At 40.4% G+C, this 22,447-nt stretch overlaps 1 protein-coding gene across 2 annotated transcripts in view; it reads right to left on the bottom strand.

The window, feature by feature from the left end:
• FBXL7 (F-box and leucine rich repeat protein 7) overlaps positions 1–22,447 on the bottom strand; it is a 415,530-nt gene that overhangs the window by 286,522 nt on the left and 106,561 nt on the right. For both annotated transcript variants that reach the window (XM_060146894.1, XM_060146895.1), the window contains one exon: positions 14,364–14,453. In XM_060146894.1, the coding sequence (XP_060002877.1) occupies positions 14,364–14,453 (90 nt within the window). The remainder of the gene's footprint in view (positions 1–14,363; positions 14,454–22,447) is intronic.

Here is a 22,447-nt window from a genome sequence, read left to right as displayed (position 1 = left end):
CAATGAGGTATCACCTCACACCGGTTAGAATGGGCATCATCAGAAAATCTATAAACAACAAATGCTGGAGAGGGTGTGGAGAAAGGGAAACTTCTTGCACTGCTGGTGGGAATGTAAATTGATACAGCCACTATGGAGAACAGTATGGAGGTTCCTTAAAAAACTAAAAATAGAATTACCATATGACCCAGCAATCCCATTACCAGGCATATACCCTGAGAAAACCATAATTCAAAAAGACACATGCACCCCAATGTTCATTGCAGCACTGTTTACAATAGCCAGGTCATGGAAGCAACCTAAATGCCCATTGACAGATGAATGGATAAAGAAGATGTGGTACATATATACAATGGAATATTACTCAGCCATAAAAAGGAACGAAATTGGGTCATTTGTAGAGATGTGGATGTACCTAGAGGCTGTCATACAGAGTGAAGTAAATCAGAATGAGAAAAACAAATATTGTATATTAATGCATATATGTGGAATCTAGAGAAATGGTACAGAAGAACCAGTTTGCAGGGCAGAAATAGAGACACAGATGTAGAGAACAAACATATGGACACCAACGGGGGAAAGCGGGGGGGTCGGGGGGGGTGATGAGATGAACTGCGAGATTGGGATTGACATGTATACACGAATATGTTTAAAATAGATAACTAATAAGAACCTGCTGTATAAATAATAAAATAAAATTCAAAACAAACCCTACATTCACACATCATCAAAAAAAATAATGTATTGGAGCCTTAGTTTGTAAATGTAAATAAAGAAGAAAAACTGTTAGAAGTGTGTTCAACTAATGGAAAGAAGTTTTAAGAATAGAAAGTTCTTTTAAAACTTATTACAAAATGTCCATGAAAGCAAGTGATGGCTGCCTAGATGGGGGCTGAATGCATATTTGAGCATCAGGGAGGAAAAAAATAGCAAGGTTGACCTTTACCCAAAAATATTAACCAACAGTGAAAAAAATCAAAGAACTGAATTTTTGATCATATCACATTCAGCAAAATTCCAAAACAAGAAAAAACTGACCAAAGAGACATTCACACCCTTACAGAAAAAGAATCAAATTGAATTTTCTATAAATTGCCTCTTTAACGTGGAAAAGTTGGACAATACTGGAAAACACAAAAAAGAAATCTACAGTTGTCCCTCAGTATCTGCAGGAGATTGGTTCCAGGAGTCCCCACATATACCAGAATTTATGGATGCTCAAGTCCCTTACATAAAACGGTATAGTATGTAATCTCTGATTCTCAGTGATAACCCTTGATGGTACCTTGAAATATGTCCCCTCACTCATTTTCCTTTACGAATATGATCCTAAGGACAATTGGGATCACATAAGAAATGATGCTTCATAATCTGCATTCTTCATAAATGTTTTCTTACATCATTAAACATTGTTTGCTAACATGTTTTTAATAGCTTAACAGGACTTTTACATACAAATGTCTCAATAAAACATTTTACCAACATGTTTATATTATAAAAGTTAAGAAACTAGAACTACAAATAAAACTCAGACTTGTAAGGTAATTTCCTAGTGTGAAATTCCTAGATCAAAGTACGTATACATTTTTTAAGGCTCTCGATTCACATGTATCAGTGTTTTCTGATTGTGAGGTATAATAAAAGAAGTTCGAGAAATAAAATATGCTACGTGAAGATTAACAACATAGACTAACACATCAAAAGCTCTGAGAAGTCCAGCAATAAAAAAGAAACCTGCGATGAACTTAGCTTAATAGAAAGATAAATATTTTGAACAATATCAAGATATTTTCTACCCCATACGGCATGAACTACCCCATGAATGTGCTGGTGGTCTCCTTTAGCTTTATGACAACTTCTGTTTTTATGCTTTGAAAGGTTCTTCTACCCCAAGATCATAAAAGAAGTCATCTATATATAATTTGAACATTTAAATCTTTCATCCATCAAGAATTTATTTTGGCATCAGGAACAACTTAGGTTCTCCATGTTCCTTTTTTTAAAATGAGAAGCTGATTTTCCTGTTAGGAATACTGACAAGGCTTATCTCTCTCATCCAACTATAATGCCATCTTTATCATATCCTAAATGACCATAGATAACTCAATCTACCTTAAGCTCTCTTTTCCATTACACCAAGCTCCACCATACCACACTTCGTAAATATCTGTAAATGCAGAATATATTTTCGTGACACTAAGGAAATGGTACTTTCATTACGTGTTTCCAAAATTTTTCTTGGATATTCTCACATGCACATGTATTAATTCAACGAATGAGTTCCACATATAAGTAATTCAACATCCATACTGTGATACATATGTAATTGAACTGAATTCATCATGCACATATGGTTAGGTACGTATAGATGTTGGATTTTTTCTTCTAGGTTAAGAAATTGGTAGAATTTGGTCAAGTTTCAAAATTAAAATCATATTGGGGGACTTCCCTGGTGGTCCAGTGGTTCCGAACGCAGAGGACATCGGTTCGATCCCCAGTGGGGCAACTAGGATCCCACATGCCGTGAGACAACTAAGCCCACGTGCCACAACTAATGAGCTTGCATGTCACAACTGGAGAGAAGCCCGCACACTGCAACAAAGAGCCCGCACACCGCAACGCAAGAGCCCGCGTGCCACAACTAAGACCTGATGCAGCCAAAAAATAAATAAATATATATTTTTTTAAAATCGTATTGGGATTTTCATAATAATTATGCTGAATTCATTTGGGGAGACTTTTCCATACTAAGTCCTCCTGTCCCAGAACAAGGTTGGATATGGAACTTACGTAAAGTGACTGTGATTAAGCTGATGAAGCGAAACCAGCTAATATGCAGAGGGACTCACACTGAATATAATTTTTTTTTTTTTTTTTTTTTTGCGGTACGCGGGCCTCTCCCGTTGTGGAGCACAGGCTCCGGATGCGCAGGCTTAGTGGCCATGTCTCACGGGCCCAGCCACTCCGTGGCATGTGGGATCTTCCCGGACCGGGGCACGAACCCGTGTCCCCTGCATGGTCAGGCGAACTCTCAACCACTGCACCACCAGGGAAGCCCATGAATATAATTTTTAAATTCAATCCGCATGACCAACACATGAAGTAGATAACATTATTATTCCTGGTTCACAGAGAAGAAAATTAAAGCTACGTAACTTGGGTCACATATATATGGGGAGTTACAAAATCACAAAATTTTTGTTGTACAGGTTTTTTTTCCCCTCTCATTCAGATTAAATGAAGAGTTCAATCTCCAACTTCATTTTCCACATACATCCATTAACCAGAATTTAGCTCTGTAAATCTCTGCGATTGGATAAATTCACTTCCCAATCTCCATCCTGACCAGTTCCAATCCAGCGAGACAAAACATCTGAACTTTATAGTTTCCTAGTTTCTAGGAAATAGAACATAGCTGGCAAAAGATAATCTGAGGTCAAGGTTGGTTCTAGGATAATTCTTTTAAAAAAAGTAAAGAATAATATTGTTTTCTTTTTTAGAAATGGTTTTTCTAACATTTTCTTCATAACAAGTCAGTGAACCCAGAGAATAAGAGCACGTTTGTTAACTGGCCAATTCAGCCATATTTTGTGCCAATAAAATGAAACTTACTTCTCCAATTTCATCAGTTAAAGAACCACAGCCTCTAATTTGGTACTTTGAGATGTCAGTAAATGAAGAATTGAAACAATTCAATGTACTGAGGTTAAAAGAGCTTAAAAAGGGATTTAATAAAATTAAGGTGGTGAGGGGAAAGAACATATTTTCCCCGTCCCTTAAAATTGAGGTTGCAGGGAGGAGTGCTGAATAGCCCTAGAATTCTTAGATTTCTAAGTTTATTTCATTTGCTGATCTAAAATGTTAAAAAATTTTCTGTGAGAAACTGGTTGTTCATAGAGCTAGCATTCAGACAACTTAACCTTTTGGTTTAAAGCAGTAAAGCATATGAAAACATAGATACTAGACATATTTTCTGTTCTATCTTCCTTTCAACATGCCCATTCTGCTCTAAAAAGTTGTTTGTCGCTTTAACACAAAAGGCAGCTGAAAACACGTTGAGAGCAAATATTCCCAGGATGCGCCTCAAGTTTCCCTAAGCAATGGCATTACTCTTTTTTCTAAAAAGTAACTATGCTTCTCACATATTACTCTGGTTTTGCACAGCTTTTGTCGGTACGGTCTTTATGACTACAGTTGGAAAGTTAATCAGGAGGTCTACTCCTCCTTAAAATCTTGACTAACAACCCAGTCATTCATTCAATAAACATGTATTAAATGTTTATTACATGTCAAATACTGTGGTAGCCGCAGGGTATATACAAAGCTGGATAAAACACAGTTCTTTCCTCAAAGAAGTTCAAGCTAGTGCAGGAAGGACACCGTGGAGGTATGAATTGAAGCAATACAAAATTCTTATGCAGTTGACATCTCGATTGGGCTGTAGCTTATTACTTGTCACTGCTACAGTGCATGCATGTCTGAGCATATCTGGAGATCTGATGGGGCAGCCCAACAAAGGTGGTAGGCTTGGTTGCTGAGTAGTAGAAAAATCTTAGTAGCAAATGAAATTTCATACTATAAGAACATATGTATAGAGCAATGATTTATAATATAAAATACTATAAATTGGTAAAATCAGTGTGTACTGTGACTTCAAGAAATACTTTCACCCCTGCTCTAACTTTCCTCAAAGTAAGCCCACAGCAGCAGGAACCCTTTGCTTGATTCCCAGATTTATGTCTTGAATATATTTCTCCAATAAAAGGCCCCAGACTCTTTGGGGCATGACTTATTCTGTGTCTTGGGCAGAAGAAAAGAAAATAGGATGGACATTCTTTTGTGGCCAGAAAGCAAGGATGGTTTTATAGCCTGAAGGACAGGGCTGGAAGGGCAAAGGAGATGATTAAAGGTTTTTCACAGAAGTTGTGAAAAGCCAAAGATCAAAAAGAGAATAATAATTATTAATAATCAGAACAAAGTGAGTTTGTAATTAGTCAAAAGAGAAAAGGTAATATAAGTTGCATAAGTCACTATAAGTTATATAAAATACTGTTATATATAACAGAAGATAAACATAATAGAATACTTAAATTTGGACTAATGTTAATGGTAAGGGAGTGTTCGCTGATGGATTCTTTAGAAGTTGGCTTTAGCTGTATCTCTGTAAGGCGAGTGACTACAAAGAAGGTAAGAGAACAGTCTCAAAAGTGAGTCCATCACTGATTTCTATAAGAAATTCCCTTCCTCCAAGAATTTTGTGAGTTTGGTAAAGACTGACTAGCGATTTTCAGGGATGCAGGACAGCATCACTTTGGGCACCACTAACCCACAAGTTGTTGGAGTATCTCCCCAGTTCCACTATTTCTTCTTCTTCCCATCATCTCCCTCTTCCCTCCCCTGGATTCCCCCTGTGTCTCCTTCCTCTGAAGCTCAGAATCTCTACTGTGAAGAGGAATCTAGCTTTCTAAAGCCCACATCGGGAAACTCACTCAAACACATGCAGTTATTTGGAAGAACAAATGTCCTCACCCCACCCTGGAAGGCAGCAGCGGTTATAAACAGCTGAAAACTCCCCTGTTATATTTATAATTATTGACTGTATCACTATCTGCTTCCCGCAGACTGCATCCTTATAACAATTCTTCAATCGCCTCTTAATGATCACAAAGAATTTCTAAATTACTTGTATATTATTCCCTCCATAATGTGGGTTTTCTATATTTTTTTGGAATACATAGAATGTAAAGGAATGTCCTTTACAACTCAAGTGCTTTTCTCTCATTTATTAATCAGCCTAACAGCCTTGGGAAGTCAGGGACTTCCTGAGGAAGTTAGTTTATCCTCAGGAAGTTATTTCCTGGTCAAAGAGGAAGTAAACAGACATGTTAACCCGAGTTTTAAGGTCAGATTCTGTCCATGACTGTAAAGGGCAAATATTTCCAACATCAGGATATTTGTCCTAAAACGTTGGTTCCCAACTTCCTCCATATTCTTTCTTTGCCTGAGATGAGCTCAGAAGTTGGTTACTGAGTGTAAAACCTTCCAAATAACCCAAAGAAAGATGGTGGGTGTACAGTGTCACAGAATGATAGCCTATTTGTCACTGACAACCCCAATTATATGGGATCCACGGAAAACCTAATACAAAGAGTGTGCAGCCACTCCACAACTAACCGTTTTAGTGAAAGAGTCGTGCTCAACGCACTTTTTGACCTTATTCAATGCTGCCAGAATTCAATGTTGCCTCCCTTCCCCCCATGTAAGCCCAAATGGATTTTTCGTCACAATCTAACATGCCATGCCGTATCACCCTCTCCATCCTCCACCTTCTACCCACACAGCAAAAGCCAAGTCCTGGGCTCCCAGGATGCCTTTCCCAACTCCTCCAGCTATAGCACTTCTTCAGATCACTTGTTGGGACACAATCCCATACTACCCCAAACTACTATTTAACTGTTTCATAGGTGTTTATTTCCCCCAGTAATTGTGAAAGTTCTGGAAGCAGTGGATCTTGTCATAAAATCAAATTCCTCAGGGAACCAAAATAGCTACTAGCAATATTGTGAAGGATGATGGTTTATGGCGTTAGAGGATGATGGAGACTCAAGAGCTGCAGGTTGGATGCCCCACTTAAATCCATTAAACCCAGAGTTAGTTTTGAAACTTCTTCAGGTAGAAGAAGGGTAGGGATCATTCTCTGTGCTACCAGTTTGTGACTAACATACATTTTGTAGCCCCCAATCAGTGCCTAAACAAATGTATCTGAACCTAGATTACATCCTTTTATAAATTTCCATCTAGTGAAATTACTGATATCTTAAGAATGATCCAAGCTTTTATTACAAACACACTTAGCTGTACTTAGATGAATCAGAATGTCTATATTTGAAATATATTGATTATTTGAGTGCTTTTTTACAAGTTACAAGATGTAGGTGAAGGAAATAAACATAGAATTTTGCACATGAGATTAGAGTACTGAAGATCTGAGAAACTCTGGCTGTCTCAAGTATTACTTTAAAATGTCCTTAAACACACACACACACACACACACACACACACACACACACACACACCCCCCACATATACAAACTCACAGAGAAACGTAATTTCCTTCTGAGACTCTTAAATGACATTTTTGCCATTCTGGATAATTCATTTGGGAAGATAACTCCCTCAAGAAATTAAACTTATTTCTTGAGTCTGAGATGGTATTTATCATTTCAATGTACATTTCTAGGCTCACATAACCACTTTCTGGATATTGAGTTGATGAGGTTGCCTCTGCTTAAACTAACCCTCAGAGGCAAATGTGACTTCCTTATTAAATTGGGCACATTGAATCTATAAAATGTTCAAATCGCCAGATGTAATGGGTGCAGCTTTTCAAAAGTCACCTAAGTTACAATTAAGCAGTCGCTTCAACCATAAAGGAAATCTGATCAGGAGGCAGTAAGGTGCTAATTTAATTACCAAAACACATTAAGCTTCAAAGCTAAAGCCTTGCAAAGCATTCCCAAATGATCCTGAAATTTTAGAGATAGTTAAGTTTAAAATTTAATTTTTAAAGGCAAAACAAAGCTCTATAATAATAGGTCATCACCTTCCTCATATACTGAATAAAAGTTCCTAAACACCAGTTTTTGATTTTGGAATCTCTTCCTCCCCATAAGGTCCTCCACCCTACCTTCCAATTTGGATAAATGTCATTTTATAACTATTTTATTTATTTATTTATTTATCTGTGCCGCACAGCATGTAGATCTTAGTTCCATGTCCAAGGGGCGAACACGCGCCCCCTGCAGTGAAAGCGCGGAGTCAGCCATTGGACCGCCAGGGAAGTCGTCCCTTTATAACTATTTCAAAAGAGATTTCTTCAGCATCATTTTCTTTCTCCAGTTCTTTATATTCCTCTTCCTATGTTATCTATTTGCTCTTGTGTCATAGATAGAATTTCATTCAACTGTAATAGACTGCTTCAAGGTGCATTTCCAGTCTTCCAAGGCACATGGTCTGAGATTGGTATCTACCACTTGTGTGCATTTCCAATTTAAGAATAATTCCATCGCTCAGTTTTAAAGGGAAAACAAGCAGAACAACTATTCAGTACTTTTATATTACATACACTACAGACCCCATATCATGATTAACTGACATATCACCTTCAAACCCTAACTCTGTCTGGTGCAGTCTGTTAAGGGCACAGTTCTGGTCACCAGAAAACTAAGCCTTCAACAGTGCCGTATAAAAGCAACTTGGAATCTTGACTTCTGCTTTCTATAACTAAGGATTTGAAGTCATTTTCTAGACTATACATGGACACAAAAGTGTTTCCATGCAGAATGTCGGCCATCTAGACATGATTATGAGTTGGCTTTTGAAAAGGTACTTCTCATAAGTACTTTCAAAATATACTCTGATATAAACTTATAACAATGACTAGTGTGAAATTCTCATTACTTTTTGCATGACAATTACAAAACAAGCATTAAGAATAAATCTTAGCACTCAGCACTCAAAGCCTGTCTTTGCTACCCAGCAGTTTTACATGACTTTGGGCCACCCTGATTCTTCCCAGTCTCCTTGTTTTCATCTGCCAAATGGAAACATTTATGCCTACGTCACAAGAGAAGTATGACGATGAAACAAAGATGAATGCAATAATACTCATGAAAGTACTAGCAAGAGCCTGAAATAAGTGTCCGAGAAATGTCTGTTGAATTTGTTGGATAGTCAAAAAGGCTTTTTGGGAAACAGAATCTACCTTGAGTTAAAAGCATCATCTTTCTCTTCCTGAGTGATTCATGTGAATTTTGTCTGACGAGTACATTCAAGAAGTAAAAAGATAACATAAGACAAAGAGAATAAAAGCAAAGCCAAATGCCTGGACATTTTCAAAATAACTCTATTTGGAATTGGTCGCATTTGGGCACCGAAAACATGAGAACCCAGGACTGTATAAATAAACTGGTGATTGTAGGTTCACGGAAAGAACATCACCGCAAATTCTTCCTAAATAACTCATTTCAGATGAAACATTTTAAAATGAACTTCTTTCAGGGAGTTAATTAAATGGGCAATTTCACAAAGCAACGTTATGCAAATCTGCTAAAAGGCTATTTTATAATCCTGAGCTGACAACGGTAGTGTCTCCATCTCTGGAAGCGAATCTACTCAAGTAGGTTGAGATCCTTTTGCCATTTGAAGCAGCTCCCCTCCTCCCACTGGAAGGACTGATCTATTGGGGCTCAACAATCTTTCTCAAACTCTTCCAAACAGCCTGCTTCAGCTTTGCAACCAGCTCAAAATAGGCAGCAAGAGATCAGGTGCACAAATGAGAGATAAATAGCTTCACGCTCCAAAGGCAAAAGCTTTTTGAAAGGTTATGCTTTTTTCTTGGGCTTCCCTGGTGGCGCAGTGGTTGAGAGTCCGCCTGCCGATGCAGGGGACACGGGTTCATGACCCGGTCGGGGAAGATCCCACATGCCGCGGAGCAGCTGGGCCCATGAGCCATGGCCGCTGAGCCTGCGCGTCCGGAGCTTTTTTCTAATTGGACCATCTTTCACCAAAACATTACTGTGTCAGACTCCTGCTTGACAATGTACTAGGTGTGTAATCTTGAGCAAATCTCTTCAGTTCTCTGTGCCACAGGAATTTCTTTGTAGAATGACTGCAGTGGATCAGAAGATTGCCAAGAATTTTTGTAGCTCTAAAAATTCTCGGATTCCACGGCTGTCCGGCTTGATAACCAACATGTATAAACAGCCATCACACCTATAAATTGTGTTGTCCATGAGTTCAGTATCTAAACTTGAATGTGATTAAAGAGCAGCTGAGTGAAGCTGACTCTTCATCAGCCAACTGCATTTGGCCTTTGAACTAACCACTTCATTTTCCCCCAGCTCAAGAGAAGGCTGAGTTGTTGAGATGCCACCCTTAAAGCCACACCCTCATGGCCCCCCTCGCCCATTCCATGAAAGAAGCCCAAGCTCAGCTTCTTATTTCTAGGAAGCTTCGTCATGATCTAACCTAATCCAGCCGATTCTGCTCACAGCTGGACATGACTTTCAAAGAGCTGAAGGTCAAAGGCCATTCTTTCCAGTACAAGAGAAAACACCCTGTGGGTGAGAAAGACAGAAAAAAATGGAAGAGAAAGAATAGTAATACAACTGGAAAGCATGAAGCTATGGTGTATATGATGTTGGAATGCAGATTTTGTTGGGAGAAAATGGAAAGTTCTCCAGCTTTCCACACTTGAACGCAAACCCCCTACAGTATCAGGAAACCAGGAACTTCAACTGTCACAAGAAATATAATGGATCTTAAAGAAAGCCTATATCGTATCAGAGAGAAAGCACTGCAGGCTGCCAATTCCTTGAAAGGGGTGTGGCTTTAGAGTCACAAATTAAGACTCATGAAAGTTTTGCATGAGATTTTGGAACAGAACACTACCATCAGGTATAAAATGCCATTCTCTTTTGGATTAAAATCAAATTGTATCATCATCTGGGCCCACCATCCTAGGGGAATAGCCTTATGACCCAAAGTGGATCATGGGTGGATCCGCTGCAATTTGGATCGCTGCAATTTGAGATAGACAGCAAAGACATAAGCCCTTAGCAAAGAATCCGACTTGCAGTGATGCTAACACGTTTAAAACCTGAGCTGAGGTTAACAACTATCCAAGAAAAGCTAAAAACTTAATTAATTAATTAAAAGGTTGGGAAATCTGTGGGTCTATAATCTCTCCCGCCTTCCAGAGCTTCATGGGAGAATATGCACATACAGTAGGTCAACTCTGACAGGGTACCACACGCTGGGCTATGAACCCTCCTGGTCCAGGGATTTGTTATCATGGCTTTCAGGCCAGTTCTGGCCCCAGGGCCAGAGCATCTCAGGAGAAGCTTCCAGCCTCCAGCCCTGCACTTTGTACTGGCCAAGACTCAGCCTCTCACCTCTCAGAGTTGGGAGGCAGCATATTAAAAGAATCGTTTGTGATGGTTTAGATGTAAGTCTGAAGGTCAGGCAGCGGCCCCCCAAAACCCTTTTTCATGTGTAAAATTCAATGAGTTTTAGTAAATTTACTGAGCTGTGTAACTATCACCACAATCCAATTTTAGAACATTGTCATCTCCCCCATACGACAGCTCATCACCGTCCCTGCTGCCAGCCCCAGGCCAGTGCATGTTGTATGTCCTTCCCTTCCCTCCACTCCCAGGTCCTCAGTTTATTTCCCAGCATACGTTGCATAGAGTGGTTACCCACATGTTTCCCAGTTATAGATGGTGCCTGGGCCATCAGCTACCCTGTGGAGGTTGGACACAAATGCACACATGTGCACACACACAGACACACACACACACCAACCAGGGAGCTGATACAACACCTCCTCATCCAGCCCATCAGGGAGAAGTCCAACACTTCTCCAAATGCTTCCATCCCAGCTGTTACAGGTATGGTCACGGTTTTCAAAAGCTGCAGGAAAACTGAATATTACCCTCCACAAAAGATATCATGTTTAGAACTCAGTATCACGCAGACCCTTAAACTGAGGATCCTCCCTGTGCTTCTTGAAGGCAATACCCAGGAATTCAGAGGCAAAAAATCATAAGAAGATCAAAGAACTAAAGAAAATAGCCATAATCATACAGCTTCCAGAAAGTCAGGCACACAACTTACCCAATATGCTTTTTAATAGCAAAGGTTAAATATAGTCCTAGAAAACAGTGGAAAGAGAATCAAAGAAGCATTTTTAAATGTGCTCTTGTTTAGCGTGTGTAAGAAATCTGTGTCCACCTTCTGTTTTCTTTTCTTTTGTCAGTGTGTTGCATACAGTGGTGACCTAGGTGTTTTCCGGTAGGAGGAACCGTTAACGCCATCAGGTCAATCCACCTTGTGGAGGTCAGAATATGTGATGTCCTGACTGCTCGTCCTGAGAGGTGGACCTGGGCTCTGTCACCTGTGCACTGAGAAACTGAGCACTGTCTATTATGCTTCTATCTGGAAAAAACTAGACCCATAATATGAGACCATTCTGTGGCAAACAACCCTGAAACACATTTTAATGTAACTAATACCCACATCAAATTCATTTTTTAATATTTTAAAATTTTCACTGATTGAAAAACAGTGGCAAAATGGATTCATGCAACTAAATAGCCAAACAACACATTCTTTAAAAATTTTTTTAGATAAGCAAAAAATGGATAGCATCTTTCATAACGACGAGGTTCTTCCACTTACAAGTTCGGAAAAAACTCCGCATCAATTTAGCCCAGTTGCTAAAAATTCTGTTTCATATGAACATCACACATTTTCCCATTTTTCTCTCCTGAAAATGTACTGTGACCAAAATGTATGAAACATTGACAGGGCCTACACCAAAAGGATCTTCCTAAGAAAATGGCAAAACAAAAATGAAAAATTTTTTCATAGTTATATAGTTTTTTTTTTTGAAGCATAAAAGCAGACTTTTTTTTTTTTTTTTTTTTTTTTGCGGTACGCGGGCCTCTCACTGTTGTGGCCTCTCCCGTCGCGGAGCACAGGCTCCAGACGCGCAGGCTCAGCGGCCATGGCTCAGGGGCCCAGCCGCTCCGTGACACGTGGGATCTTCCCGGACCGGGGCACGAACCCATGTCCCCTGTATCAGCAGGCAGACTCTCAACCACTGCGCCACCAGGGAAGCCCCAGACATTTTTAAAATGCATGAAATCCCATGGCCCCTTCCCCCAACCTTTGCAACAGAGCTCATATATTTTTGTATTTTCTATTTTTGAAAAGGAGAAAAAATATTAAGAGAACTTAAATCCGGATAGGGAAACCCGGAAGAATTATTTCACATACTTTTAACTTTCTATTTTCACAGCCACTCAAATTAGACAAATTACTGTGACAAGTGTGACTGTAAAATAATGATGGAAAGAAGTGATAATCTTACAAAACATAGACTTCTGATTAGAGCAGATCATAAATCAATTAAATTGAAGTGATTTCCACTCTGGCTTTTAAGAATCAAAGCAAAGGTCTAAAAATCAATTTACCCGATTTGCACATTACCTTAACTGAATTTCAAGAATCATCTAATCCCCATATTTGAATGAACAGGCACAAACTTAAAACTGGATTGCTACCTGATTCTTCACTCCATTAAGGAGAACACCCCAATCTGTTTGCCACAGAATGCTGGTAAAAACAACGCTAAGGCCCAAAACACAAGGGAATACAATCCAGTTGTAAAAGCTATTTATCCGTCAGCCTGGGGATAATTAACCCAGAGGAGATAATTCTTATTTGAAACACACCAAGTCAAAGAATACCCAAAGAGCCGATACACACAGCAGAAGTAAAGCATCATCATTAATGCATACCCTGTAGTGCAGATCAAGAGCAATCAAACAACTGACATGCCCAACACCAGGCTCTGAGTGCGTTTCCCGATGTTACAAGCAGCAGAAATTAAGCCTCTGAAACAAAGACTGGAAATGGTGTTTCCACAACACCCTGCACACTAGGAAAGCAGGCTCTATACAGTGTCGTGAGAAAATCGGCTGACACCTCACAAGTCTTTCATGATAAACGGCATTCGTGTCTTCCATGGACCTTCATTCAACAATGCGTTTAGAAAGAACTCTTCTTCAGAAAAGAAGTCATTTAAATGTGTTTCACCTTAAAATAAAAGGAGCCGATTCCATAACTGGGTCAACTTTCCACTAAATAACTACAATAGAAACAATGATTTCCACACTCAAACGAGTAAGTAATAACTGAAAAGCTTCTCAACTATTGGGAAGCAATTAAATTCCAACATGTGCTACTACATATAGTCAAATTCTTTATCAAGAATATCAGTGCAACCAATCTTTGTTCTGACAAGCAGGACTTTTCACTTACTCTTTAAAGAATCAAACAAACCTCTTTTCCTACTCCCCAGGTAGTGGGAATAGTTCAAGTTCTACAAATCCCATGACTATGACCTTCCCGTTATCAAAATCCTGAATTCCAGGTGTGCCTATTTTGAAAGTTCTTGCAGGAACTTTCAACTGCAGCATAAAGATTTTACAATCATAATGTTTTTCATACTGAAAAACAAGATACGTCATTCATAAACACTTCCCAAAAGTCAGCCTGTTATATTTTCACAAAATAACAGCATTTACCTTAAACCACATCAAAACAACTTTAGTAGATGGTGACAGCAATGCAACAAAAAAGAAACCTGGGAAAACCTTGGCCTTCTCATATTTAAGAATCTCATATGCTTCCACTCAGTAGAACAGAACTGAAACTCACACCTTTTACGTGTCTTCCAAACACAGCCAGCACTGTGACCAGAGGGCAAGAGATAATGAAGAGCAGATGCCTACCTTCACTGGTAGCCACATTCTTCTGGGCTTGGGTCGGCGTGTGATCTGTACTTGAACTCACGTCGGATGAGATGCTTGAGCTGCCTTTGCCTAGAGAAAACAGGAACGAGCAGCTTTTGAGTTTTGTAATTTCAGCACTGGACCGTGCCTTCCACTCCATCCCTTACCAAGCCATATCACTTGTTTCCAAGAAAGAAGCCATAATACCAAGAAAGGAGTTCATTAGGTTCCTTGCCTTAGGCATTAAATATCTTTTGGGAAATATCTGACCCATGTCATAGTAGAACTAAAGCCCTATTATAATATGGCTTGACTATAAATTCAGACAAGATTATAAAACATAGTCAAATATGATAACGTAATCTTGTTTTGGCATACATGTGGATAAGAGAGTCCATGTGGGAAACACATCTACGGTATTAAGTTTTTCTTTGCAACTATAAACTATACGTTTCCTAATAAAGGCTAAAGACAAATCTAAGAATGAGGCATTAGCCAAGGAGCAAGAGCCTGCTGGCTCCAAACAGCTGCATCACCTTAAAAACAAATTCCCTGCTTTAATGGGTTCTTCATTAGAACAAAACAAAACAAAAAAAACCCACTTTGTTTTTCTAATGCAGGACTTCTCAAATGGGGGTGCCTCTCCCTCAAGTGGACATCTGGTAATGACTGGTGGTATTTTTAATTGTCACAACTGGGGAAGGTGTGCTACTGGGTTCTAGTGGGTAGAGGCCAGGGATGCTGCTCCACATCTTACAGCGTATACAACGGCACCTCATAAGAAAGAATTATGCAGCCCAGAACATCAATTTGCTGAAGTTGAGAAACCCTGGTCTAAATAACCTCATCTCAGCTCACAACTGAGTTTCTACTCTTCTAAATTTTAATTTGAACATATACATTAATATTGCAGACATTCTGCAAATGCACATGAAAGTCTACAAATATGAATACACTCACTGACTCAGGAGGGAAGTGCCAATGACCATGGTGGACAGCATTCTAAGATGATCCCCATGGTACCTGCTACAGGCTGAATGTTTATGTTTCCTAAAACTCATATCTTAAAACCTAATCCCCAATGCCATGGTATTAGGAGGTGATTAGCCTTTGGGGGTGATTAGGTCATAAGGGTGGAGCCCTCATCAACGGGATTAGTGCCCTTATTGAAGAGACCCCAGAGAGCTCCCTTGCCCCTTCTACCATGAGGACACAGGGAAAATATGGCCGTCTACGAACCAGGAAGCAGGTCCTCACCAGACACCTTGATCTCAAACTTTTCAGCCTCCAAAACTGTGAGAATGAAATATCTGTTGTTATAAGCCACCTAGTCTATGGTATTTTGTTGTAGCAACCTGGACAGCAACCTGGACATGGACACAACCAGTGTCCATGCCCTTGGTAACCTGCTCCCCTTGAGTATGGATAGAACTTGCAATTTGCCACTAAGCAACAGGACATGGCAATGGTGAGAGAATTTTGCCAATGTAATTAAGTTTCCTATAGCATTAACTTTAATCAAAAGGGTGATTATCCTGGGTGGGCCTGACCTAAATACATAAGTAAACCCTTTTAAAGAGCCTAGAGGAGAGAGATCCTTCCTACTGGTCTTGAAGAAGCAAACCACCATGAGTTCCACAGCTGCAAGGAAATGAATTCTACCAATCCCACATGAGCAGGGAAGAAGACCCCAACCTCACATGAGAAAGCAGCTCTGGTCAACACCTTGACGGCAGCTTTGCAAGATCCTGAACAAAAGACCCAGCTGATCCAAGCCCAGAATCACGACCCAAGGAAACAGTGAAATAATAGATATCTTGCGGTAAGCTGCTGCTAAATTCATGGTAATTTGTTATGCAGCAATAGAAAACTAAAACAGTCACCAACCAATTACATCCCAGATGAACTCTTTTCACACCACAAGTTATGATCTAAACTCTTCCATTAAGCTGAGAAACACTGTTTTCCAATAGTCTTCCCGGCATAGTGTACACACCCCAGTTAGGTAGAGTGAGTTTATAGTCTATAAAAAGGACAAAGTAGAAAAGCACAAATGGGCTTCAATTGAAAGAGCTTCAGGATTTTGTTGGCTAATGTTGAGAGTAATGGAACAATCCAAGTTCATGGGTGATATCACCAGAGCAGTGAAGTTCAATGGCTGTTGCTTCTCACCACTGCTCATTATAACTTATGGCTCTGAAACAATTCTGTTATTCCCATCATTTCTGCCTATTTTACAACCTCCTCTCTCAGAGTTAGCAGACAGTGCAGAAACTCTCCATCAGTATGTGTCAGGCCTTTGTGGCAGCATTTATATGAGTCAGGCAGCACCATTTATCTGCCATGGTTCACCCTCGGTGGGGGCTGACATGTTGGACCTGGTACCTAGTTAGAAGTATGTCAACCTGGTCTCTGACCTCAGTCTGCTGCTCCCTTGTTCTCTGACCTTGGACATTCACTTCTCAGTGTCGACATCTGATAGGGGAGATGGTTGGACTAAGGGATTCCCAGCAGCTCAAATAGTCTATGATTCTACGAGTCCATGGTCGTTCCTCAAACCTGAGTCATGCAAATACTACTGTAATGTGGCAAAAAAAAATTATTGTGCACCACTAACTTATAGAAATTATTTTTATTATATTGTTACTTGTGATGCACAAATGGAAAACTAGAAATGACCTCCATCTGCCTTAGATCTGATTCAACAATAAGACCAAAACAAACTAACGAATTGGACATGAAAACAATAAAACCCATAAAATTCAAATGAACAGCATTAATTTAACCTGGCAGATGATGTTATTTTGCTGAGATGACATTGCCCTTGAAAACGTAAATACAGCACTGGCTCCTGAAGCCAATGGGCTCTTGGTTTGGGCATGTCCACACTACCCCGGCCCTCTGGGGACTCGCCCTGCCCACCACTTCCACCCACTTGAACTTGGGGAGTCCTTTCTGCTACAACAGGGAGCACGTCAGTTGGCCCTCACTTGCTCTGACTGTATCATTCACGTGCTTTCAGTCTGCTCTTCTTTTATCCCTTACTGGCCTATAACCACTGAAGGAGAGCTCCCTCCTTAAAAGCCAGGTGCAAACTTGGGCAATGAAGTCTTGTGGGAGGACTCTGCTACAAAGAGGACCGGTATGCAAGCATCATCTTTAAGATCATCATAAAAATTAAACCACAAAAGAGAACAACAAATTTCAGGAGAAATTTTCAGACAGATCTGAAAATGTGTGGGCAGATCCCTCAGAAGACCATGATCTGCAGTACAGGAAATGCTGGCCTATGAAGAAAGGGAAGAAGATTGGGGAAACAAATACTATTATTAATGATTTTTCTAATAAATAGCTAACACTGAGCGCATATGCTGTGCTGCATAGTCTAGTAAATACTTTAGATGCTTCATCATATTATTCACTGTGCCCTACCACTGTGTGTCTCAACCTTTGTTTCATGATTGCCCTCCCTCCAAGGAAACTTTTTCAGACATTTTTCCTTATCACCCTCCAACTGAAATTGTAATACCACAGATGTACTGCAGATTTCTTATGTACTGTGTATATATCTATATATATATATCTGCTTTTTATATAAAAAGAATAAGATTTTCACTCCCCTCCACTGCAAGAACCAACTTTTGTCCCCTTGGGGGTGATATCACCTCCATTAAGAATGTATGCCTTTTGATAAGTAAAGCATTCTTAAATGTCTGAGTATTTAATGAATTAACTAATTAAGGAAAGCAAGGTAACAGAGAGATCGATACAGTCCATTCTTGTTAAGTTCCATGAAGTCTCTGTAAACACTGAATTAACAACAGGGAATCCTTGCTCTGAGGGGAAACACAGGATTAGGTGTCTGTGAGCCTCTGATCACATTTTTGTCAACCCATCAATACGTTAACTTGTTTTATGCGTGTTTTTAAACACACCCTGGAGTCTGGGATTGACATGCACACACTGCTATATTTAAATTAGATAACCAACAAGGACCTACTGTATAGCACACGGAACTCTGCTCAGTATTCTGTAATAACCTAAATGGGAAAAGAATGTGAAAAAGAATAGATACATGTATATGTATAACTGAATCAATTTGCTGTACACCTGAAACTAACACAACATTGTTAATCAGCTATGCTCCAATATAAGATAAAAAAATTTTAAGAAAAGAAAATACAGACACCTTACTTAATATATATTGTTCATACATTAACATTGAACTCAAGGCCGACAGCACTGTGACTCAAGCCTAAAGGAAGCTGACCTAACACAGGTAAAGCCTATCACAGCCTTCCTGCACTTAGGAACTCTAGACACCTAGCTCTTCAGCACTACACATTTCAAATGGTGAATTCACCAATAAAAACATAAAAATGTGAAACACGTGGCGCTGCAGAGACTATAAGGACCCTTACTTGCAGCATGAGAGCTGAAACAAGAAGTCAACCTTGCTCAACCTCAGCTGGGATCCTGCACGCCCGGCCACTCAAATTCTTCACCCTCTGTGTACATCCGAGGATGACCAGGAAAGCATTGTGAGTTCCCTTCTGGGGTTACAAATAAATTTCAGCTAGTAGGCCAATCTGCAAATACGGGATCCACAAATAGTGAGGATCAACTACATACAATCTTGTATTAAATCTGGTTTCACAGCTTGTAACCAGCTTTCACGTACACTTAAGTGGGTAGGGTGTAGGCTCTAGAGTCAGGAGGCCAGGGGTTTATACCTGGATTTGCCACTTACTAGTATTGAGCAAATGATAAAACCCCTCGATGCTGTAGTGTTTTCAGCTATAAACAGGGTGGGGTGAGATTACATAAAATCATGCAGATACATCACTTAGGAGAGTGCATTTAGAAAATACTCAATAAACCTTAGTATAGTGGGTTTCATATTTTGGATACTATTAATATGCTCTTCTCTTCTGCCTTGCTTCTGGAAGCATAACCATCTCCCCAGTGAGTTCAAGTGGAAAGGGAAAAGGTGTGTGTGTTGTGGGCAGGAGGAGAGGGGGCACTTACAGAAGAACTGTCACAGGAGGACCTCAGAAGGAAAGAACAAGGGGATACTTGGTTTCTAATAGTCAAAAACACATCTGTCGTGTGACAATGTTTCTGTGAGCTAAGTTATTGTCTTAGGAAGGGACTGCCAACATATCTCACCTCCTTTAGCAAATCAAGGGCCAGACCTGTCAGATTTGATCCTGGAGTTTTATATAAGGGAAATCCAGACCAGAGGGAGGTGGTGGGAAGATGGGGCAGGAAGCCCAGCCTAGGGAAATAACTGGAAAGGACCAGGCAAAAGGGAAGCACAGGTGAGACATACCCAGATTGCATCCTGTTTCTCTCTCTGGGCTTCCTCTGAGAGAGGGGGCGGTGTGTTAGATAAAGAGCAGCTCTGGGCACAGAGGGGTGCTGTCACCTCGCTCCCTAGAATTAGCACACCGGAGATCATCGCCCTTAGACACCCCAGCACCAACCAGACGCATGGCCACGTCAGGCTGCAGGGTAATCTGGCTGGACTCAGGGAGCTCCGGAGGTGCGACTTCCTGGAGTCGCCTGGGACCCCTTGTGGCAGCGACAGGACCCCAAGCAGAGGAGCGTCTGCTGGGGACCCGCCTAGGGGAGTCAGCTTAGCGGATGTGATGCTTCTATAGCCAGAACAAGAGCTGATCACCGCGGAGGGCTGCAGGGGAAGCACAGTCAGACCTGAGAAAACACTAATACCAGCAAGAACTGAGGTGCGCTGGTTTCAAAATATATCTATAGATTCTGTGACGGCTCCACTACAAAAGGCAGAGCTTCATCTCCCCTGCCCTTAAGTGGGAAACGGGGCGGGGGTGGGGGAGGGCTCAGCCACCTGTGTTTCCACATGCCCTCCAGGTGATTCAGACCTGCCATACGGTCTGAGAAGCAGCCAGGAGCTTCTCCTTCTGACCGATGCCTTGACCTCCACAGGAAGCTGTACCAAGAACCCAGGAGGACCAGGCAAAGTGCTCAGCGCGGCGACCGTCACACATGCAAGTGATTAACAGACATCAGCCGCCCTGTCCTGGATCCATCACAGCTGCCCACTTCTCATGCAGTTGGAGTGATTTGGGTTCGAGTGTTTCGAGCACTATCTCTGGAGTCTCTGGCTTCAAACCTGAGCTCTACCATCTCCAAGCCACATGCGTATCTATGAGCACGTCTCTCAAACTCTGAATCTTGTTTCATCTCCTGTAATGTGGAGATGGAAACCTCTTTCACTTTTTGCAAATGGGTGTCATGGTGCCCAGGCTTTGATGTCCTTCTCCAGAGAAACAGAACTGATAGGAGATGTGTAAATATCTCCTATCAGGATACATGTAATGACCAGGGAAAATTATGGCATTATTTCTATAAATATATATATATAGGGTTATTCATATATGCATATATGTAAGATATATATATAATATCAACACATATAATATATATAGATACAGAGTCAGAGAGGGATTTAAAGGAATTGGCTCACAGGATAGTTGAAACTGACAAGTTGGAAATCTGTAGGGTAGGCAGGCCAGCAGGATGGAAACTCAGGAAGGAGTTAATGCTGCAGCCTCAAGGCAGAACTCCTTCTTTTCCAGTAAATCTCACATTTTGCTTTTAAGACCTTCGAGTGATTGGATTGAAGGCCCACGGTCCAGTCGACAGTAACCATCAACAGTAGTCTCCTTAATGTCAACTATTGCAGGTGTTCACCACATTCACAAAACACCTTCACAGCAACACCTAGATTAGCGTCTGAGTCCACAGCTGGGTACTACAGCCTGGCCAAGCTGACACGTACAACTGTCCATCACGATGTCAGACCCACGGGAGTTTAAAATCCATGTTTACCAATTCCATGCACCATGCCCGGGAGAAGATCTCTCAAACTCTCTAAGCTTCACTGCCTTCATCCATAAAACATGGATAAAAACAAACAAACAAACAAAACCAACTACCTATTTGCCCTACTAAGAATAGGGGAACTGCACCGCCACCTTTCAGCGTGGGAGAGGTTGCTATGAGCTAGGGGCTGTAAAGCATTCAATCACATCCGGTCCCGGCCAGAGTCCACCATGAGTGTTTACTATTGACACATTTATCACAGTTCAATTTGTATCAGGAAACAAGAAATGAAATTTAAAACACTAATTATTATTTTACTATTATATAATAGTAAGTAAATATTACATACGCATATAAATTCTACATGCCTTATAGATCCAGTAAAAAATCCCTCAAGCATAAACAGAGTTGGCAATTCTGCTTTCTATCCAACTGCTACATGAAAGTTTGTTTATTTGACCAATGGCCAAAACCCTCATTAGGAGTTGTTAGCATATCCAAACTGTGCCTGCCGGATTTGGCACAGTAAAATTTGGCTTTTTATTGAATTTCCTCCCAAGTGGAGGCTAGAGGCCCAAATGAGGGCAATTGAACAAACAATTAGGTATCAAATATACAAATACCAAAGCAAGCAAAGACTAATAATGCACTGAAGTTGGTAAGCATTGTCTGTGAACAGGTGAACATACACACGTGTAAACGTGAACCACTGTATGGACAAATTAGTTGGTGGGTCAATCATTTCGGTCACGTGGGGCACACTGTTAACCCGGGAATGTTGGCAGAAGAATGTGATTCCAATCATTGATTCCTTCAGGCTTTCTGTTAGAGGGTGACAGGTTTTCCCAATGTCTGAAGAGGAGCATGTTCATTAAATGGGGATCCTATTAGAATAGGATTTTAAGTCTCTTCTAATATAAAAATCCTCATATATAAAATTGCAACACTAAGTTTCTTCTCTCTTCTCTTTCCCAGTGCCCAGGCTGACTGTGCAAATGCAGATGTTTAAAACAAGAGAGTCAGACACTCCGTTGTTATTTATTGATAACATGAGGAAGGTAAAGGGGAAAACAGAAAAGATCCATCAAGACGTAACAAAAAAATGAATCAGTGGGGTCCTATGATTTCTAGCATTCTTAAAGAGTCCAAGAAATCCGTTGCAAAATTGATGCCCTTTATCAACTCCGGACTATATGCACTGAACTCATTCCTGCAGATTT

The sequence above is a fragment of the Lagenorhynchus albirostris genome, chromosome 3, assembly GCF_949774975.1.
Source record: "Lagenorhynchus albirostris chromosome 3, mLagAlb1.1, whole genome shotgun sequence".
Lineage (NCBI taxonomy): Eukaryota > Metazoa > Chordata > Mammalia > Artiodactyla > Delphinidae > Lagenorhynchus > Lagenorhynchus albirostris.
The sequence above is the reverse complement of the archived record's forward strand: the minus strand, read 5'-3'. Positions and strand labels throughout refer to the sequence as shown.